Source organism: Tyto alba, unplaced genomic scaffold, assembly GCF_018691265.1.
Source record: "Tyto alba isolate M040663 unplaced genomic scaffold, T.alba_DEE_v4.0 Super-Scaffold_29, whole genome shotgun sequence".
Taxonomy (NCBI): domain Eukaryota; kingdom Metazoa; phylum Chordata; class Aves; order Strigiformes; family Tytonidae; genus Tyto; species Tyto alba.
This window is the reverse complement of record NW_024881303.1, coordinates 11,787,747-11,808,911: the sequence shown is the minus strand read 5'-3', so window position 1 is coordinate 11,808,911 and position 21,165 is coordinate 11,787,747. Positions and strand designations below refer to the sequence as shown.

Below are 21,165 nucleotides of genomic sequence, written 5' to 3'. Positions count from 1 at the left end.
GAGCATTTGATGTAAGATCAGGAATGGTATATGAGTTCAGTAAGCCATTGGAAAAGATGACTTACCTTATTTGATTATATTTAACTAGTTGTGTGTTCTTTTCAGTTTCCTAGAGGATGGCTAATCACAACAGTAACAATGCCATTTGCCGATAGATGTAGCTAACTGGTATTCTTTCACTAGTAAGAAAAGTGCACTGTATCTACAAAGACCAGTCTAATCAACTGTATACCTCTTTTTTTTTTTTTTTCTTTCTGTATGTTGACTTGGTTTGGAAAAATGGAAGCACTCTTTTCTTCACTTTCTGTATTTTAGTAATGCTTATATCAAGGTCTATTCAGATGAAAAGTATATTGCAGTTGCACAGCAAATCGACATTTTAAAATCATATCTAATTATGAGACAGAAATACTTCACTGCATTATTCCTGTATGAGAACATTTGTGTGTGTGTCAGAAGTGATTTCATGTATTTTGCTCAGATGTGTTTTATATTTGATATAGAAGAATAATATGAAATCTGTTATGGTTTAATTTTCATACTTCCAGATAGTAGAAGTTGGGCACTTCTGGGGTTACAGGATAGATGAAAAAACCAGGACTGCACTCCAGGCTCTAACTGCTGAAATCAGTTACCAGAACCTGACAGATTTGGCAGTGTCTCCATGTCCAGAGATGGTTTGTCTGGCACCGTTCACTCACCTGGAAGACAGAGGATACTACAGAGCTCGTATTCTGTATGTTTGTGGAGATTTTGCTGAGGTACAGTAATATGATATGTCATACTGAATTCGTAGGATGTAATTAGCTTAACAATCTTGGAGCTCTGATTTTGATTTTTTTTTTTTTTTTTACAAAACTCTATGTTCATGATAATTATAAATATTCTAGTAAAGAAATCTGAAGACCTTAATAGAATGCTACCAGAATATATGAATTAGGTTTTTTCCCAGAACACAGGAATATTTTAGTATTAAATTGAGAGGCTGTTGTTGATACAGTGAAATGCCTTGTGTGCTGAGGCAGAACAAAGCAAAAAATAAAAGACTAAAACCTCCAGTAACTTCAAAAACATGGTAAGGAATGCCTAGAGCAGGGTCCAGTGCTGCATTGCTGGCAGCAGCCCCATCACTTCCTCTTCAGAGATACATTGAGATCTGTTTGAAGAGTAAGCTTCTTCCCTCCCACTGTATTGCCAGTTTTCGGTCATTCATGGCCAATTCGTCTAAACTTGTTCTTCTGCCAGTGTTTCTTCCCCTGGGTTACATAGGTTTTATTTTCCTCCTTTTTCCCCTCCCCTCCAGTTTCTTCTCTATCTTTTTTTCTTCCTGGACTTTGTTTTGCTAATTGAAGCAAGCTGCCTTCTTTCTCATCTCACATACTACACTGACTCTCTGTTCACCTTCCTCAATTTCACTCTTCTATTTTGTTTTGACCTCAGTTTTCTGAAGCAGAACTATGCATGCTCCTGTACTTACAGTTCTGCCTTTGCTTATGCAATGATGCTGGTATTCCTCTTTCAACAGTGTTTCTCCTCTGCATTCAAAAATGTTTAATGTGCCACATGCCACATTTGCCTTTTCATAGCTCTTTTGCAGGGGCCACTTCTTGTCATTTTATACTCAGTTCTGTCTCCTTAATAATTCCCAACTAAGTAGAATTTATAAATAATAATGGAGTATTTATAGCAGAAATTGTTAAAAATTCCAAAGGATATGTATGATCTTTCATTTCATACTACTTGATTTTCCCCATTCCTGTTGAGATCAGGTACTTTCAGTGGAATCTTTTTTGTGTTGGTGTTTGTTGCTGAGTTCTATCAGCATCAGCTAATTCATCAGAACAATTTGACTTTTTGTGATGAGATCAGTAATAGAAATTAGTGCCACAGTTCAAGACTGATATTAATTTTTCAGGCCAGTACTTTTCAGCAGTTAAGGACAGATTTTTTTCATTTTTGTAAGATTGGCCTTTGAAGAGCCCCTTTCTCCTTTGAATTTCTTGATATCTTAACACAGCTGGGTGCAACCACTGTAGAGTCAATACTGAACATGATCATCTGTTTAAAGTCATGGAAACCTGGTGAATTAGAGTGCTAATCTCATTACTTTCTCTTTTGCATTTATAAACAATCACTGGGTCCATGTTAACATTTGCTTATCTAAAAGCAGTTATTTGGTAGTATCACTCACTGTTAAGAAGTAAGGTTATACAGATTTAATTGTGGGGAGAGAATTAGTGCCTTCCAGAGAAATTGCCTTTTCTAGATTTAGCAGATTATTTGTGTTACCAGTGGATGTTTAAACCGAGGGATCAAATAGTAGGCATGATAAAATTTGACCTATTATTTTTGCATGTTTTCCAGACTCTGAATTTGCTTCCATTTCACTTGATAAGATTGTGTTGCACTATAATTCTTAAACTTAAGTTGCTGTTTTCCTTGCCACTAAAGGTAGCACTTTTAATGTTGTGCAATCTCTGTAGATGCTCTCAATTCTTTTTCCAGGTTTTTTTTGTGGATTATGGCAATAGATCAAAAGTGCCTTTAAATAAATTAAAAGAGATTCCAAGCTGTCTTCAAGGGCTTCCTTTCCAGGTAGGGATGATGCTATTTGCTGCTGCCTTTAATAGATATTTTAATGTCTGGTCTGGCACACAGAAGTGTACTTCAAATCATAATGCTTTTCAGCATAATAATGAAATAACATATATTTTGCTAATGGGAGTACCTACAAATTGCCTTCACTAATAGGTGGATAAATGTTTTCCAGATGTGTATGCACAAAGCAGTAATGCATTGTATTTAATTGTAGAGAAATCTTATCCAGCCTTTTGTTTTCAGGGGCACTTGCTAGAGAAAGGGGTCAAAAAAAAAAAAAAGCCTGAACTTGCTGCCTGGCTGAATGTAAAAAACATTTTTTGTATTAATTTTTTTTTCAACTGAATGTTTGAACTAGTCCCTTTTCTGTGGGGACAACATAGTGGGATCTATCCCCCACGTATAATCACAGAATAGCAGAAAGAGAGAGGAAATTGCTCTAACAGCTGCTTTTTACTGCTTGGTGCTTTTGGTTATCAGTTTCTTTGCTGTCTGTCAGTTGCATGAGGAGTGTAACTTCTCCCTGGGAGGTCTGTGTTGTTCAGGTTCCTCTAGTGCCTGCTTACACGCAAAGCTCCTCCGGAGTAACAGGCTGAGCAGTAGATCTGCTTTGCTCCTGTCTAGAGAACCTCGGAGCAAATGACAGAGGTTTATACAGCCTAGAAAACAGCTCAGAGAGGAGAAACAGTCAATGACTAGTTAAATCTATTGTTCTCTGCTTAAACCTAGCTGCTCCTACTACAGATCAGTGGCAGCACGGTATCTCTTCTGGTCTGCAGGGCACAAGTCTGCAATGGCAAGTATCTTGCATACCGTTACTGTGCAGTATTTTTGCTCCAGCACAGTTCCTGCTCTACTACACCATTAGTTACAGGACAAATATGTAGGAGATACCCAATTTGCAAAGTTAGAGGTCTCTTTTCGGGTGTCTTTTTGCTAGAGTCTTCGAACTTCTGGCTTGGAACTTTTCAGTCAGAACTCTTGATAATTAAATAGCGATCTGTAACATAAATCTGAGGGACTTTACAGCTAGTTTTTCAGAGAAGTAATTCTCTTGAGCTATGTTTATGAATAAAATAACTAGACTTCAAGTGAAATTCAGCTTTTCAGTCCTCATTCGGATATTATTAAGTGAATTGAAACAGTTATATCATACTAACTTTATTCTCTGAAGCATTTAATGATGAAAATGAGAAATGAACCAACAGAGTTATGGTTTTATTCATCTCTTTGTAGTATTAGATCTTGACTGGGCTCATTTTATTTGGTTTTCTTTTATAATTGATTAAAAAATTAAGTAGAATTAATTTTGGCAAGAAACAACCTTTTTTGTGTTTTCTTCAAATGTATTAAAGGGAAGTGTATTTCCACTTCAGGCCTAATCTTTTAATGACCAGTTCAAATGACCAGCTAGAAAAAAATAGGGTTTCTGTTATAAATTCATTTGAAGACATCATTACAGGTAGTGATAGTGGAGAGGGGTTAAATGAAAACTGAATTACTCTTGCCTGCCAGGAACAGAATAGTTGCAGTGGTCTTGCCAAGTTTTCTGTTACCTTAGTTGAAAAGAACTGTGGATTTTAAAGTTTTTTCCAGACAAGACATCTCTGTACTCCAAAGACTTCATTGTAGATGGTGAATTAATACCAAATTATGTTTTATTTATGCTCTGTTTACTCTGATTTATTAGCAACTATGTACAACTTCGAAGTGATACGAGATGTAATGTGTAGCTGTGTTGGCAGTGACGAAGTAGGAATTATGCCAGTAGCTTTACAGCAGCCCTAGGAATTAACATAAACCACTGCAATAATTATAAAGTCATTTATAGTTACTAATTCAAACAGATTGTTGAGAAAACGAAATCTTTTCATGCTGATTCTCTACTCAGGCAAGCGTTGTTTTCAATGGTTTTGCTCTAGGCTTTAGAATTCAAGATATGCAGGATGCGTCCGTCTGCAAAATCTCTTGTATGTGGGGAACAGTGGAGTTACAGCGCTAGCCAGAGATTTGCCTCGCTGGTGAATGGCTACCCGCTTCTGGTGAAGGTGTATTCGCTCGTGCATGGTGTTCTGCATGTGGATGTCTTCCAGTACTCGAGATGCAGAGAGCTTGTGAACATTCGCGATGTGCTTGTTGAAGAATGTTACGCTGAACTAGCAGCAGAATCATACGAATCGCAGGTAGGTATTGAGTAAGCTGCTTCTACTTTTCTTACTCTAATTTATTTCATCTCAGGCTGTCTGAAGTCCTGAGAAGTTGAGCTGAAGTCTTGACTAATGCCGTAGGATTAGGCAAGATTAATACTTGAATAGGACAATATATTTTTATGTGTGTGCATAATTAATACTGAGCTGTTGGCCAGAAGCACTGCTGGTTTGAAACACCTTTTGAAAGAGACGTTTCCCAGGAGATAATTTACTGCTCCGCTGTTCTTTGAAACTTTGAAAAAATGTAACTGTTTCGTTTTAACTGTCTTCTGTTTTTGCTTTCTATAATCTGAAAGGCATTAAGAACGTTGTTTTTTGTGTTCGTATGTGAGTATGCATGTTCTTTGGGTAGGACCTTTTTTATAAAATTTCTGAAAAACATAGCTGTTTCATGGTTTTAATACTCTTCTATTCTTACGTAGCAAAGCCATGATTTGCTCAAGGGATTATTCTTGGATCAAGTAAAGAAAGAAGAGAAAATGCCTGTATCCTCAAGAGAGGAAGAAAAGCATGTCATTGAAAGATTGTTAAACCAGTTTTCTGACATAATGTCCGATGCGCCAACCCATAAGGTAACTTGAGTGGTGGTTTTGGCGTGTCTAGAACGGAGATGAAGACTGAAAGTAGCTCTAATAACCAGACAATATTTGGTGCCTTTCATAGTGCATTCTACTTTCTGTTGGTGTAAGCTGTAATGTGACCACCATTGCAGCCTTTAACAAAGTTTTGAAGTACAGCCTAAGAACTAAGTGAGCCGACTCTTCTAACACATTCTAAGGCAGCACTTGGAACCACTGCAGAATGAAGATAAAATTGAAAAACGGTACACAGTGTTTCCACACATAGTAGTCTTCATTGTATAAGCTACAGCAACAAGCAAGATTACAACCTGATCAATTTTTCAGAAAATTTAAACCTTGTTTTTACTACACAGCTAGTGATAGGTAAGCAGCTAGGATAGGCGATGCAGTGAACATTTCAGTAACTGATAATAATGAAACAGGTTTGTTCCACTGCCAATTCCAAGAATTTATTCTTACTTATGTATTTTGAGATATGTAGTCACTACTAAGATGGAATATAAAACATGAAAATGTGTGTCCTATTCTGCGTTCTGATTACAAGTTAAGCCTCATCTACATTATAATTCTGTTTCCATTTAGACCTGACAAAACTTCAGACTTTCAAGCACCTAATCATGCTCAGTTTACCCACAAGAGTAATTCTATTTAACTACTCACTTCAGTAAAGTGAGATATTTTTAAGATTAAAGACCTGCTCATGTAAACAAAAATGACGTGATTTTGTTCTTAAGCCAGAGGAAAGTTGAGAATCCCCAGCACCTGTGAAAATACATCATTTTTGTTTAGATGCCTCGACAAGCAAAGTTTGCTTTAGATGGGTGAAATGAAAATGCTTTTCATCAGTTTATTGGTTCAGTGTTGCTTAATATGTGGTGAAATGGTTTTTGGTTTTCATTTATAAAGGATTTTAGTTTGGAGAGATCCAGGTGCTGACTAACTTAGGATATCATTTGTTCTCTTTTTTTGAAGGTAACAGTTTTGGGGCCATTCAGTCCATATGAAGTGAAATGCTACAGTATGACTAGAGTATCCCAGTTCAGGTATGGAAAGAGTTTTACTGTAAAGCATAGGCACATTCTCAGCTCTTATTTTTGATAAACGGGCAAAACCCACCCTAGTTACTCCTAAGATTTTTACAGAATTTTTATTCATTGAAAAGGCTGAAGTAGTCGGGCCTGAATTGCATTAATATGCACACTATCGCTATGTACAATGTTAAGAATTGTTTTATTAAAGGTGCTTTAATGTTTTACAGAGAGATTATTTATTAACCATCATATACATCTGCTAGATGGTATTCAGGTAATCTTCAGCCAGTAACTGCTATCCACTGAGGTTGTGTTGCAAATCTAAAATAATAATTTTTTTTTTATGTTTTTGTATGATTTTTGTTTTTTTAATGTTGAAAATATTTATTTCATCCCCAGGAGTGCTTTCATACAAAAGGAAAGCATAAACTCTGTTGTTGTCCATGGTGCTCCAGAAGATCCCTTTCAGCAGTTGTTGGTCGCCGCTTCTTTAACAACAAATGCAACTGGTAATGCTTAATAAAAATGGTTGGACAGTTTCTCTGGTTTTATATGAATAGTTCCACAAGTAAATATGTCACAGTAGTTCTACGTTACATCTTTTTGAAGTTTTATTTTCGTTAGGTACTCCTTAGTACACCTTAGAGATTTTTTTTTTTTCGGTGACAGGATCTACTGTGATTTTAGAGGAAACATCTTTGATGCCTCCTATTCCCGGCCTGCTTGCACTCCTCAGTATGCTGTTTGCTCCTGCTATAGAACTAAGGTATTCACGCGTTTTCAGAAGTAGTGGGGTTTTTTTTAGGACCCTTACAAATAGGTGACGGATTTTTTTTTTATCTGCTTTCAGCATTTAGTATATTCTCTTTCTGTTTATGTAATTCTTGCATCTTTTATCAGTTTTAGTATTGTATGAAGCTAACTTCTTTCATGTACTTCTGAAATGGTGCCACAGGCTCTACCCTCACGGTAAGGCAATACAGTTGCTGACAATCGTGCTGGAAGCCTGGCAAGATGAACTGTACAACTGGTCAAGTTTTAAATCTACGTAAGGAGAGGAACTTGCGTGAATTTTGTAAAAGCTGAGTTCTAGCAGTTGCATTACTGTTGTGTTTTGTTTAAATTCTTATATCTAGAGTCTGTCATTTCAGCATAGTGAAGCTCACTTTCCTTAATTAAAGTTTCATTTTGCATATGTATTATTTTCTTTTTAAGTTCTATGAGTATATGTTTTCATAACCAGAACATTAGTTTTGTTTCATCACTATATTTAAAAAAACAGTATGACTAGGTGTGAATGCCTCTCAGTTGTTTCAGCTTCTTTAAAACACTTGTGTCTTGCTTGGCATGGCTTAGACAAATTCATTTACGCCTGTCTTCATATAAGTTTAGTTTCTTCATTTCTAGGAAAGACTGTCTTCTTCCTTTTTCATACAGGGTTGATAAAAGTGGAAAGTATTTTACTGGCGTTCTGTGTGGTTTGGGTTGGAGTCAGGTTTGTGGGGCTCCACTGCTTCCAGAAAATGACATGGAGCTGATGTTTGATGTGCATTTTGGAGTAGAAGACATATCAGAGGTAAAACATGCGTAAGAATTTTTGCTGTAGTAGGGAGCAAGTAGAATGTAGTGCATCAGAGCTTGTTAACTCTGAGAGTTAATAAGAAAACTTGTGTTAAGATGTGGGTTTGGGTAGTTTGTTGGGTGTTTTTTTTCTTAGTATACTACCTGTTTATAACCTTGGATTCTTACCAGAAGAAAGTTAAGCCCTCCATGCACTTTGAACGAAATAAAATACAGAACAATACACTGTACGCTTATCAAAACAAAAACATCTATTTTGAACTAATCAGATGTCAGTACTTATTAGTTATGTTCTTAGGATTACTGTGGGTTTTACTGATCAGCCTAGCATTACTGCTTTGCAATATTCAGTTTGATTTTACAGCTCTAAGTCATCTGTATCAAGCTACTTCTCTCAGAGCAGATCAACCAAAGCAAACAATAGAAACCCCTGTGTTCTTCCTTACAGCCTTTCTGCAGCTTGTAGACAGAGATCTGTCAGAGGGAAGTGCGTACATAGACTCCCTTATGCAGGACAGTAAACTGTATTTGACCTGTGCTTCAGATTTGACGTGTGCTGTGGGCAGTGAAGGACCTCACGTGCCCTGATTAGTTCTGTGTACAGAGCAGGTACATCAGGTGATGATCAGTTGTTTCGAGAGGCTTTTTAAGGACACAGTGGACAAGCTGGTGCACATACCTGTGAGCTGTTCTTTTCTGAAAGCACTGACTTGGTGTGTATAATGTCTATATTCATGACACCTTAGCCAGGTTGCTAACACCGAGCTCTTGTGCAAGTGAGAATTATGGACAGATAGAGAAAACCCTTAAAACTTTTACAGAAGGAATTCTGTTTTGGAAAGAATCCAGTCAAATATTAGCCTGTATGTGTTACAGCATAATTTGAGTAAACTTGAAGATTGTGATATCAAGTGGCTGAACATTAACGTCTTTGACCAGCAGAGGTGCATCTGGAAGAAGTGTTTCTAAAGCTTCAGATGTTTTTGCTTATATTTAATAATCTTCCAACTGAAGTTTGGTGGTATGGGTGCTACAACCACCTTGATGTCAGTATAATACAATACATAACTAGTGCTGGTTTCGAGTGCTTTATATTCTGTAACTGGTATTTTTGCAGATAAACTTCCTAAGGACAGCTATTAACGAGCTGCTCTGTGAGTGTGCAGTGTGTTCTGGACAAGAGAGAATGACACAGCTGCAGGAAAACGTTCGTCAGAAACTTCTATGGTAATAATTTTGTAGAAATAAGATCTTCTGTTTCACAGCCTCAGCAAAAACAAAATAAATGATTGCTTGAAGCATAGCTCAGATTAGGCTTTGGGGAAGTAATAAATGTTCTCATTTAATGATGCATTTCATTTACTTTGTTTATTTAGAAAGCATTATAGTCAACAACTTTAGACTTCTTGTAGAAGCACTGGTTCTTCAGGGAAGCGTGATCACTTAAGAGCCTTAAAACGTAGACTGTAAAACCTGTTCTGTGGGATACCAGTTCTGATGTATCTTTGCTTTGTGCACCCAGGACAAAGCTAATAAGGTCCTATGGCATAAGAGTGCAGAAGGATTTAGAATTCTTTCTCCCTATACGTTAAACTTGAATTGTGTGCTGCCTTTCCTCCCTCAACAGATCTGTGTAGGAAAGGTGTTGGCCCAAGTTAATTGATGGAGTCCCAGGTTAGTTTATGAATTGAAGTAAGGCCACCTGCCTTTTTTTCCAGCAGGCCACCCTGCTTGTCATAACTGAAGCGGTGGTTCTGAAAAGCCTGTTGTCAGTGCAGCCAGTCACGAGGATTTTTTCAGCTTACGGTGTGTAGGAAGTGTTCAGGGCAGGTAGTTTAATGAAGTATCTCTGAAACAGCTCCTTCTGTCTGCCACTGCTGAGCATGCTGTGAAAAATCTTCCCTGGTTTGTAAATCTAGTGTGCATTTTAGTAGAGGTCTGTATCATCAGTAGAATTTTCTCATCCTTACCTGGCTCTCTACGGAACAGATTTAAAAGAGAGTTCTGGCTCAGCCATGAGTTAAGAGTTACATTACGCTCTCAAGTATTGGCCTCATCTCTAGGAAGTGGGACTTGTTTTGCAAATAGAGCTTTTCTGAAGTAACTCTGTGCCAAAGTGAGGCAGTTCCTCATGCTGATAAAGATCAGAAGCTTTTAAGCTTAGCTGTCCTTACCCTAGGTTATCAAAATTATTATCAGAGCAGCTGCTTATGCTGAGTTTTCAGATGTTTCTTGGTTTTGAATGTACCTGCTCAGTTGATTTTTTTTTTTTTTTTTTTTTTTTTTAATTCGCATCTGTAAAAAAAAACTATTACATTACCTTTAGTTGAAAGAAGTACCCATACTTCTTATTTCCAAAACTCGAAGGAAAATTCAGTGTGGTGCATTTTATAATAAATTAACAAGCGGGAGGGAGTCAGCCTCGCCTTCTGAGGCAACGGAAATAAAAGAGCATAAACAATTGCGAGAAGCTGTGGAGATACCCCCTGTATGTTAGCTGCCCAGCAGCCACGTGGGACATGGTGAGTGGGTCAGCCGCTCTTCTCCCCGCGACGTGGCAGCTTCCAGGAAGCTCTCGTGGTGGGTTGCACCAGCCTCCGGAACGTGGTGCTGCAGCTTCGCGGAGGCTGTACCTCGGGAGCACCAGCGCAGGCTGATGGCAACCTGCTCACACTCCACATCTGCAGAACTCTTGGTAATACACCAGCTGTCAAGCATACTGCTGATGCAAGATTTAATGTCCTGTTTCTGTCAGAGCACCTCAGGCCAGTTGGTGTCTGCATTGCCTTTGGACACTGCTGTGTAGTACCATGTTTAGACTTCAAAGCAGAATGAGGTTTTCTCATGTGATTTGTGTAGCAGCAAGCATAGGAAGAAGCCAAGGGAAGGGGATAGGCAGAAAGAAGCAAACCCCCAAAACCTCTCTGGAGGTGACTGTGACAATAACAGGAGCTCATGCTTGGACATCGACACTTACGTGCTAAATCCAAGGCACAAAAACGTCACTGCTGTTTCTTTAGACATGTGAATACTTGCTACTGTTTCGGTACCAGTTTGGGGTTGGTTGGTCAGGCACCTCCAGCCAGTCGGGAGTGGAAGGAGCAGCCTGCGCAGCTCCGCAGCGTTGACACGTTCCCCGGTTCAGCCTGTGCTCACTGCCTGACTCAGCCACTCTCATCAGCCTTCAGGGCTTTTTTTGCTTTAGGATCTTAGTACCTTTCTGTGGTAGTGTTTTCTCTCTTGGAATCTTTGTGTTTTTACTGATTCTGTTCCAATGATCCTATAGCTAATTCTTGTAATTCTTTTATTTTAACCTTTTTGAAGGAAGAGACAGTCTGGTTATTGTCATGATGTCATCTTTTCCTTTGTGTAAAATATTTCTTGTTGATGATTATGTTCTGACTGTATTTTTGTTTTATGTCTTGGAAGAAACCTAACCTTTTATTAATAAGAGTAGATGTGCAAAATTTTAGCCTGAACAGTTTTTCATAACTTTTTTGCATTTTTGAAAGCTAATTGTATTTACAACATGTCACCACTACTTAAGACTAAAATCAGTGTTTGAAAAACACATCTAGACAGAATTAATTAAAGTCTACTGCTGTTGTACTTTGCACAGCCTGAGGAAATAACTGGAGCAGACAGACAATCTATAGTAATTGAGTTGTCAGGCAAAACAAAATACCCTAAAAATAGCTGTATTATACATTCTAGTGAATAAGCATGCATAAAACTTATGGAATAAATGACAGTTGCAAATTCTTTTGTAAATGGAAAAAAAAAATCATTATTTTCTTTAAAAGAAAATACACTCTGATAGACTTAACATCCCTGTGAAGATTTGTATTTTGACTTCTTACTCTAGAGGGGCAAAGTACAGAGAAGTGAATGAATAAGACTAGATTAACAAGGAAATTTGATTCCCTTCAGCACAGACACCTCATAAATTCTGAGTTGTATCTAATATAAAAATTCCTTTCTCTTTATAATTAAACAAATACACTTGTATTTCTTAAGGCTATTTTTATGTAATTTCAGTTTAATCTGCAAATCAAAACCTCGAGATAAAATTGTTCCTACATGGTATGAGAAGCCATATGCATGGAATCAGGTAAGAATATAAAGATAATTCCCCCCCCCCAAGAAGAGTAGTTAAGAGTACCCTAGTACAGTTAGAGTGATCAAACGGAGAATTTCCTTTGGCAGGATGTCTTTTTTGAGTATTGAATTTAAAAATACTGAAAGCACTGTAGAGTTGAATTTTAGGCATAAAAACTGTTGTGTATACATCAGTCTCTGTTGATACCCTATTTTTGTAAAGTCTATTTAGTGTGTTGGCTATTTTTTTTAAATTTCTGTATACAAATATTTAGCCTTTTCAAACAGAACACTTCATGATTTTTAAGTTGAGAATGTAAAGGTAACTTTACATTTGTTGGAAGTTAAAAATCTGATTTTTATTTGTGTGAAACAGCTATGACCTGAAAGAAAAAGATTGATACATTTACCTTGTTTAGGATTTATCTGAATGCAGGGCACTTTTGGTTTGGGTTGCTGTGCTCTCAGGTGGCTTTTCCCTTTTAAGGAGACAGAAATGTGGTTTGCTTGAGAACAGATGTGTTGGGATCAGATAGGAGGGCAGTTTTCTTGAAACCTGGGAGGGTTTCATAAAACTGAAAAGTCTAGCTTCCTACTCTGTTAGAAATCTTACCTTTCTTTGTGTAAGGGCCTCTGCAGGCCACTAGATTTCCTGACAAACAAGTGCATTTTCTTAATTAAAAGGGGGAGAGGAATTAGTACAGGACTAAGGTGTCTACACACACCTTCCCTGTGCCTCTCCCACCCTGAGGCATACAAATTGAGGGGTCTGGGTCTCTCTTCTTGAAGATTGTCAACAGTGGACAAGCACCAAGGGCACGTATTTCTGGTAGACATTCACTGAGGGGTTGGAGTGTGTCGTGATATACTGCCTTAAGCCAAATTGTTTCCATTTTCATATTTCAAAATCAGTTACAATGGTGTTTAGGTTTTATAACAGGCTTATGTATAGGCCTTGGATCAGGATTTTCCTCACTGCAGCTGAAGTCTGAAGAATCTCAGGACATCTTTTTTTCATCACCACATAAAATACTACCTGTATTGCCTTGGACTTGATTGTGGGATAGTGTTCTGACTTGGGCAAACCATGAGATACAGCATTTTATAGTCCTGGCTCTTATGTTGAAACATGTGGCATGGAACTGAATTCCTGTGTGACTTGAAACTGTTAAAATTCTTCAAGACTCTCTTCTTTAACTATGCTATATAGAAAAACATTACAAAGAATGCATTCTGACTTTCATCTTACTTCTTTTGACTAGGTGGATTCTCAGCAGGTCATTGACAAGTCGGGAAAGCAGCATGAAAGAATAAATGGTATTTATCAGCTACATAAGCTTGTTGTGTTGAATGTTTAAGTATTTCTAGGAGTTTTTCAGAAAACGAGGTGTTACAACTAGTCTAAAAATGACTTTTGTCTTCTGTATAACCCTTGGATGCTTGTTTTGCAAGACTGTTCCTTAAGGTTAGCATGAGTGTGCTAAAACACAGTTTGGAATATGTTAATGGGTTTTTTTTTTAAACACTGGCGTTTGCTGACATAGAGCAAATGAGTTTATTCATAAAACAAACTGACATAAAGCAGGATGCAGTTTTTATTTTAATAATACTTCTGAGCAGGTTTATCACAAGGTACATGAAAGACAAAGCAAATCTAGGTTTAGTTGTTTATTTTCTGTTTAAAAGCTCATAAGCCCTGGGGCATGATCTTTTTGTCTGTAACTGCAAGTTGCATTTTCCTATTTTTTTTGTCGTTAGTTTTTCTAAAAGCTATACAAGGGTGTTCGGGGTTTTTCTTAACCAAAAACTAGAAGTCAAAGGAAACTGATGATCTAGACTATGTTCTGATTCAGACTATAACTTCATATACTGGATACAATTTTTTTCATTAATTTTTCATACAGCAAAATGTAATATATTATTTCTTTTCCTGTATGTCAGAAGAACACTTTTGAATTACTGATTCGTGGCACCTTTGTTACATCTTTTCCTCTTTTATTTGTGAGATGTTTAGTCCTAAAAATGAGGTTAGTGGTTTCAGAATAAAATACAGATGTGAAATAAAATCTGTCTCTTCTGTTGTGCAGTCATGCTTAATAAAAGCTAAATTTAGTTATTAAGGGTATGTGATTGCATTCATGAAATGCATTAATGCAAGAGCAGTATATGGGAAGGTATTAGTATTTTCACTATTCACTCAGTGATTTGAAGATCATGTGATATCCAGTGATACTCTGAAGAACAGACTGAATCAATGGTTGCCATATAAAAATAAAGGGGCAGAGTTGGGGAAAATAAGGGGATGCTTAAACTAAGAAATTATTTTAAGCTGTATTTAAACAGATGGGCAACTGTATATTAGGCCATTTCAGTGGCTTATTACAAGCATTACCTCCTTCTAATCATTCTACTAATCCTTGTGATTTATAAAACATCATATTTTATAAAGTGAGATTGGTTTAAAAGAAAAATTGCATCTCAGGTGGCTTAGACAACAGTATTTCTTGGCTGAGTGTTGTATGCAAATGTAAGTGTTGCAGTTAAACACCTTTGGGAGCAAGTGAAATGGGGAGAATGTCAAGTGTTTTCATTGCCTATTAATGATGGGAATTTCTGCAGAAAAAGGTAACTTGGTCATACCAGAAGGCATGATATAAATAATGTAACTTACAGTGATTCCTCATAAGCAGCACTGAAATTCAGAGTTGAGAGGAATAGGATATATTTCCCCCCGTCCCTTTTTTTTTTCTTAATTCTATGGCTAATGTGTCTGTTCCTGTGCATGTGCTGCCATCTGCTGAGGGTTACTGATGTGCTGCTGCTTCCCCTCTGAAGGGCTACTGCATGTTGGAATGCTTTCAGTAAAGGAAGAGGTACTCTGTAATGGCTCGTTACAATAAAACTGAAAGGTTTCTGCTCTTGTACTTAGGATGAGAGGAGCAGATAAAGCAAACTCCCCAATAGTCTGGTAACCCGCAACCTGCCATTGGTCAGTTGAGAGCTGAGAACTGTGTATTAATGGTTAAGAGCTCCCAATTTTGTCCAGGGTACATAAAACACCTGCAGACATGATACGTGACAGATCGTCCTTGAAGGAAGCAGAACATTTTATAAGTTAGCCTTGCTGGGAAATGTTATTTATTGCCAGATGAAAATGTAATAGTAAAATTTTAAAAGCTGCAGTTCTATTTTATTGTTTGATTTAGGTTTCAACAGCATTGCAAAATCACGTAAACAAGTTTAAGGTAAACAGCTTCAGGATTTTTCCCTCCAAGGTTAATAGTACGCAGTACTGGAGAAAGGAGTATTGTAAGAGAGTAGTGTCTTTGTATGGCTGTAAACCTGCTCTCAGTCAACCCTGTGCTTTTCAGGGGTTACTGCCATAAGAACAAGGCCATGACTGCTTGTCAGGATTCCTTTACCTCCAAGTGCTCACCAACATCTATCAGAATGAGCTTCCACTAACCACTGTTTATTACTGATCATCCACATTTATGTAATCGCTGAGTCAAAGATAGAAATATTTGAATCTATAAAGGATCAGATTAACCCTCTTGAGTGTATCCAATAGTAATGATAAAATGATAAATTTTATTGGTAGGTGCTACTCGAGTCTGAAAACGTGCATGCACTATTATTCGGAATTTCCCTCACACCTACAGTGAAATCAGGTAGCAGTTTTAAAGCAGAAGGAATTTTTTTGCCATTGCACATAATTTTGGAATTTACTGCTGCAGGCTGGGCTAGAAACCAAATGTATAAACAAATACAAAAAGGAATCGGAACTCTGGGAAAGGCTGATCCTTCAATAGCTGTTAAAATTGAGGAACTCAAACTCCCTACCCTACTGAATTTCAGAACCTGAGAAAATACACTGAAAGAATGTCTGGTTTGATCCTGTTACAAGCATTTGCTTTTGGCAGACTATAAGGGTGGAGAATAGCATTTACGTATCCTTTTAAAGATGCTGTAACAGGTCAGACTGATAACTCTGTCCATGCTTGAAACATTCTAGAATCATAAATAGTAGAATTAAGTAGCATGGATGAAAACTCATAGAATGAGATGTCCTTTAACTGAGTCTACACCAAAGACAGTTGTTCGGGATACACAGTCTTGTGTTTCTTGTCATACTGTCATCTTCTACTGCCTCCCAACTCTGCTGATACAGGATTCTGCAGTGAAAGGAGGTGGAGGCACAGCTGGTGTTCTCTGCCCTCAGCTCTTCTGTAGGAGGTGTAGGACCTCCAGGGTGCAGGTGAACCCTGGCCAAAAGGATTCTGGCTACAGCATAAGGCGTACGCACCTCAGCAGCTGCGAGTGATTGTGGACAAACACATCCTAAACAAACCTCTAGTTGCTACATGATCAATGACTTCTCATTTCTTCTGTAAATTAGTATCTGAAACAAACTTCAATTATGAATAATTTGAGGTGATAATAGCTTTGGTAAATAGCCCAGATACACCATTGGTTTACACTGAAATCTTGTGTTTTTCCTAGATTACTACTTACACTAGATACATCTGGATTAGAACAAATGAGAGATTCACAGAAGACTTCTGTCTGCCAGCCTATTTATTTAGTCTCCGGATCATTAAATAATAATAAAAACTGATTTAGCGTGTGAAAGGCAATACCTTTTGATATTACAGTTCAATAGATGTACTGTATGAAACCTGTGACTGGAGGAAATCTGAGAAGCCTAAACTGGAGTGATGAATATGCTGTCTGAGAGAGTTTATCGATTTCTCTTTGTGAAGGTACCACAGCAGACAGTGATGTGGGAGTTGTTGGGCTGGAACAATTTTGGCCTTAGTTTGAAGTCTCGTTCTTTCCCCAAGAGACAATGATAGCATCACTGTCCTTCAATGACAAGACAATATGTTCATCATCTCTTGAGTTCTTTTAAGCTATTATGAATACACAGGGTTGGGTCAGCCCACCTAAGCCAGGTGACTGCATTCAGCATCAATACCCTTCTTTCTCCAAATAAGTACATTCTTTTGTCACTCAAATTATCTCTGTAATTTTCTTATATCCCTAACTGTTGCAGAGTAGGGTGGTTCCCAGAAAGGTGTGTTTTGGGAGAAGATGACTGGAAGGACACAAAGCCAAGATGTTTTCTGATACCAGTGTTGGGCTCCTCTATTAAAAATTACCAGTGTGTAGTCTACACACTGGGAGCAACGGCAGAACAGCGTGAACACAGTATCGCTGGGTTCGAAATACTCAGATTTCAGAGTCATCTAGACTTGTGCTAAAGAGGCTTAGCATTTTCTTAAAGATCATCTGTTTTACTCATACTCAGCTACAGACTATGAAAAAGTGTGAGAGGAAGATGGAAGTACTGGACAGAGTCCAAGTGGCCGTGAAGATGATTACGGGTCTGGAGCATCTCTCCTAGCAGGAAAGGCTGAGAGATTTGGGACTGGTCAGCTTGGAGAAGGGAAGGCTCAGGGGGATCTTATCAGTGTAAATCAAGTACAGAGAGAAGACAGAGCCAGATGCTTTTCAGTGGAGCCAAGGGCAAGAGGCCACGAGCACAAACTGAAGCACAGGAGGTGCCGTCCGAACATCAGGAAACACTTCACTGTGCGGGTGAGCGCGCACTGGCACTGCCGGCCCAGGGCGCTCGCGCGGTCTCCGTCCCTGGGGACACTCAGAAGCCCCCCGAGCATGGTCCTGGGCAGCAGGGGGGTTGGGGATGACCTCCAGAGGCCCTTCCAACCTCAACCCTTCTGTGATGCTGTGACAAAGAGGCTTTTCGATAAAACATATGTAGACAAGGCTGAAGCCACCAGTTACCCGTTACCTGAGAAATTAATGCCTACAGTGAGGGAAATTGGATTTTAAAATGACAAGTGCTGATGCCTCCAGTCATTAAATGCCAGTCAAGGACTAGGGTGGCTTAGTGGACCAAAAGATCTCGGGCTCTTCCCAAGTGTCTGAGACTGACTGTCGGTACGTTCTCCAGTTGGTGGTCTGCAGTTCCCACAGTAGTGTCATAGTGACCTTTCCTTCTCTTAGAATTCTGATTTATTTAACTTGTATTTATGAAGGTGATGGACTCTTCCTACGTGCTGAGTGATGTTAGGCCTGCTTTAAGGAATTCACTGTGCTGTTGCCTGTAATGGTGAAGAGGACAAGCAGCCACAGAAGCAAGCTGGAAGAAAACATGTTTTCTCGTTCCCTCTGCATACTGCTGGTAGACTCTTTAAGCAAGATACTTCATGCAGGCATATCAAGGTGGGAGGGGAATCTCATATACCTGGGAGGGGATTTTTGGAGGTGGAGTGGTTTTGATTGTGCGGTGGGTAGATGAGACGGAAGATAATTTTTGAACGCAGAAGCGTGTTGAAGACAGGGAAAACGATGAAATTGAAGAAAGCAGGAAGAATGGGTAACTTTCCTCCTGAGCTGGTGGTTGAAAATGTGAACGGCAGGGGAGGGGTAAGGATGGGCCAGAGACTGGCCACGTAGCTAAGCTTCAAGGTTTTGCTCGGGGGGGTTCTGGGTTTTTAAGGGCCACCCATAAAGCATTTTGGCTGAGGTTGACACGGGAGCCGGGGAGCAGAAAAGAAGCTGCTGTAGATCTTGGGATAGAGAGACTGTTGCTAGTCAGACAGTGCCTGGGGTGCCCAGACTTCCGTCTTGCTCCACCTTCCATTTTTACTGCTTTTCAAAGTGCAGTTGACCTAAATTTGTATGTCTATTAGCTATACCAGCTGCTACCCCGAGCACACAGAGGTTGCCAAGAGTAAGGAAATGTTATCTCTCGTTCCTAAATGGATTCTTCACGGTGCTTGGGAGCACTTGCTCCACGGTTATTTCAGTAGGAGCATGTTCTCGCAATGAACACCTTCACACAGGGAAAGAGAAAAGGGCATCGTTATTAAAGATAAGGAACACACCTGGATGTATCTGTCACTCAGGTTTGCCGTAGGGAATCAAGGACGGGAGTTACGCGAGCCTTTAATATTCCTGTAGTTGTGGAATTGAGCAACTTCAAAGGAGTCTGGCGTTCCTTGTGGAAACTCAGCACTGATCACAAAGCAAGGTTAGGCGTTTCACCTTTCCTCCCCCAAAAAGTGTTGGGAGGGCTGCGGGTGGTTCGGGTGAACCCGACAGGCCTCCTGCTGAGGCTGTGGACACCTGCAAAGCGGCATTCCCCAGTGAGCGTGAGTGTAGAAATTAAGGAGAGTATGGATGGCAATTTAAAGCCATTTCTTTCCAAAGAAAAGAGGACTGTCCTTTTGTAGCTGTACGTGATCTTAGGAGACACAGGTGAGTGCATCTATTTACTTCAGAAACGCTGGTCTGTCTAGCGCAGTTGTGCTGTCACAGGCATCTGAACTACCTCTTTCTAAAGCTTGCTCATGGGTTTTACAAGAGCTTTTGTTTACGGTGCAGAGAGAGTGAGTGAGTTGACAGTTAACAGGAAAAGGAAGGCAGGGGCTGGAATTTGAATAATGAAGGGATGGAGACTTTATCCTAGGGTGACTTTATTGAGCACAATGAGTGCAGTCACAACAGGCTCTGCCCTGCTTAACTCGTGGTCAGATGTCTCAGGTTTATTTACACTAACCACCTCACTTCTGCATAACTCTGACGTGCCCTGAATGAGAATTTTGTGAGACAAAGGACTGTTCAAACAGTCACACAGATGATGGTCCAAGTGAAAAGAATTGCCTTGGAGAAACTACAGAAATGCTGCAGCTTGCTAACCAAAGGTGAGGCTTTTCTCTAAAACAGATTTGTGGAGGATTTGTATAATCTTGGGAAAGAAGAACACCGTTGTGTGCAATCAGTAGCGAGACTGTCAAGGCTTTTTTTTTTCCCCCACCCCCTTCATTTTATTGAGTAAGAAGTAGTTGGCCTTCACCTAAATGCCAATGGGGAAAGGAGATTCTCTCTGAATAAATTTGGAACTGTAACTGTGGAGATGCCTTGGTTGGTCGTTGAAACTGCTGAACTACTCAAGGCTCAAGGGAGCCTGTTCTTAAGGCTCCATTCCCCTGTGTATCTTTCAGGCAGGAACGGCATGCCGTGCTGAGGTTTGTGTGTGGGGAGGGCTTCTTGGTAGGAGGGGAGGGGGCTCCGGCAGTGGCCCCTCTGAGAAGCTGCTCAGAGTTCCCTCGGCTCCAAGTCGGACCCAGCTCTGCACCAAAGCCGAGCTAATTAGTGACAGTGGCTGTGTGTCTGTGATAATACACTTAAGAAATGGAACCTGGGAGGAGGAGTTGGGAGGAGGACGTCTGTGGGAACGCAGAGGTCAGTGGAAGGGGGGGAGTGCAGCGGTGCACCCTCCCCGTATCCCACCGTCAGCGGCACAGCCGCCCGCTCTGCCCCCCGTGGAGGCCCACGGTGGAGCAGATGCCAACCTGCAGCCCGTGGAGGATCCCCCACCATGTTGCAAAAACTCCCAAACCACTTAACAATTAAAAAAAAAAAAAAAAAGCAAAATTTATTTTTATACGCAATTAATCAACATTCCACAAACATACAAACAACAGGTCCAAATGCCGGTGAGAGGAGAACAAATTATCACCACACAATCTTCTGGGGTTTAACAACCACCCAAAACACCAACCATGGGTTTAACGACAACCTAAACCGCTCAATCACTCACCTAATAAAAGGTGAGGACTCTCAACCTCGAGGAACATCTCGGGGCATCATCCCAACCCACAGGAACCCTGAGGAGTCTCCTTGGGCAGCGTCCCAACCCCAGGGGAGAGCCCTTACCGGCAGTACGCTGCTCCGGGCGGGACGAGCTCCAAATGGCTCCCCCAGGACTCCGTTGATACCTGAGCTGAATGTGACCTGGGGGCAATATCAGCCCATATTGGCCAAGGACCCCAACTGCTGTAAAGCCCTGAGAACAAGGGCACAGGAAAGGTCCAACAGCCAGGGAGCCACAATTCCATCGGGCGGGTGCACCTGCCACACACCAGAGCAGGTGATTGCATCTGGAGAAGGCCGGGACTCTGTGGGAAGCCCCCGCTGTTGTAGTTTGGTGCTGGGAGGACTGGGACATGTGGGAGCGACACAGGCTGGAGCAGC

At 39.8% G+C, this 21,165-nt stretch overlaps 1 protein-coding gene across 5 annotated transcripts in view; it reads left to right on the top strand.

Annotated features, from left to right (window-relative positions):
* Positions 1-14,165, top strand: part of TDRD9 (tudor domain containing 9) — an 86,485-nt gene extending 72,320 nt beyond the window's left edge. For 2 of the 5 annotated variants that reach the window (XM_042799200.1, XM_042799202.1), the window contains 12 exons: positions 549-761; positions 2,506-2,595; positions 4,521-4,781; positions 5,231-5,380; positions 6,362-6,432; positions 6,820-6,929; positions 7,090-7,186; positions 7,376-7,468; positions 7,858-7,996; positions 9,119-9,228; positions 12,040-12,112; positions 13,362-14,165. In XM_042799200.1, coding sequence (XP_042655134.1) covers positions 549-761; positions 2,506-2,595; positions 4,521-4,781; positions 5,231-5,380; positions 6,362-6,432; positions 6,820-6,929; positions 7,090-7,186; positions 7,376-7,468; positions 7,858-7,996; positions 9,119-9,228; positions 12,040-12,112; positions 13,362-13,457 — 1,503 coding nt within the window. In that variant the 3' untranslated portion in view covers positions 13,458-14,165. Of the gene's footprint in view, positions 1-548; positions 762-2,505; positions 2,596-4,520; positions 4,782-5,230; positions 5,381-6,361; positions 6,433-6,819; positions 6,930-7,089; positions 7,187-7,375; positions 7,469-7,832; positions 7,997-9,118; positions 9,229-12,039; positions 12,113-13,361 lie in introns of those variants that run through there. The other 3 variants (XM_042799204.1, XM_042799201.1, XM_042799205.1) reach the window with 2 other exon arrangements.
* The last annotated feature ends 7,000 nt before the right edge of the window (positions 14,166-21,165 follow it).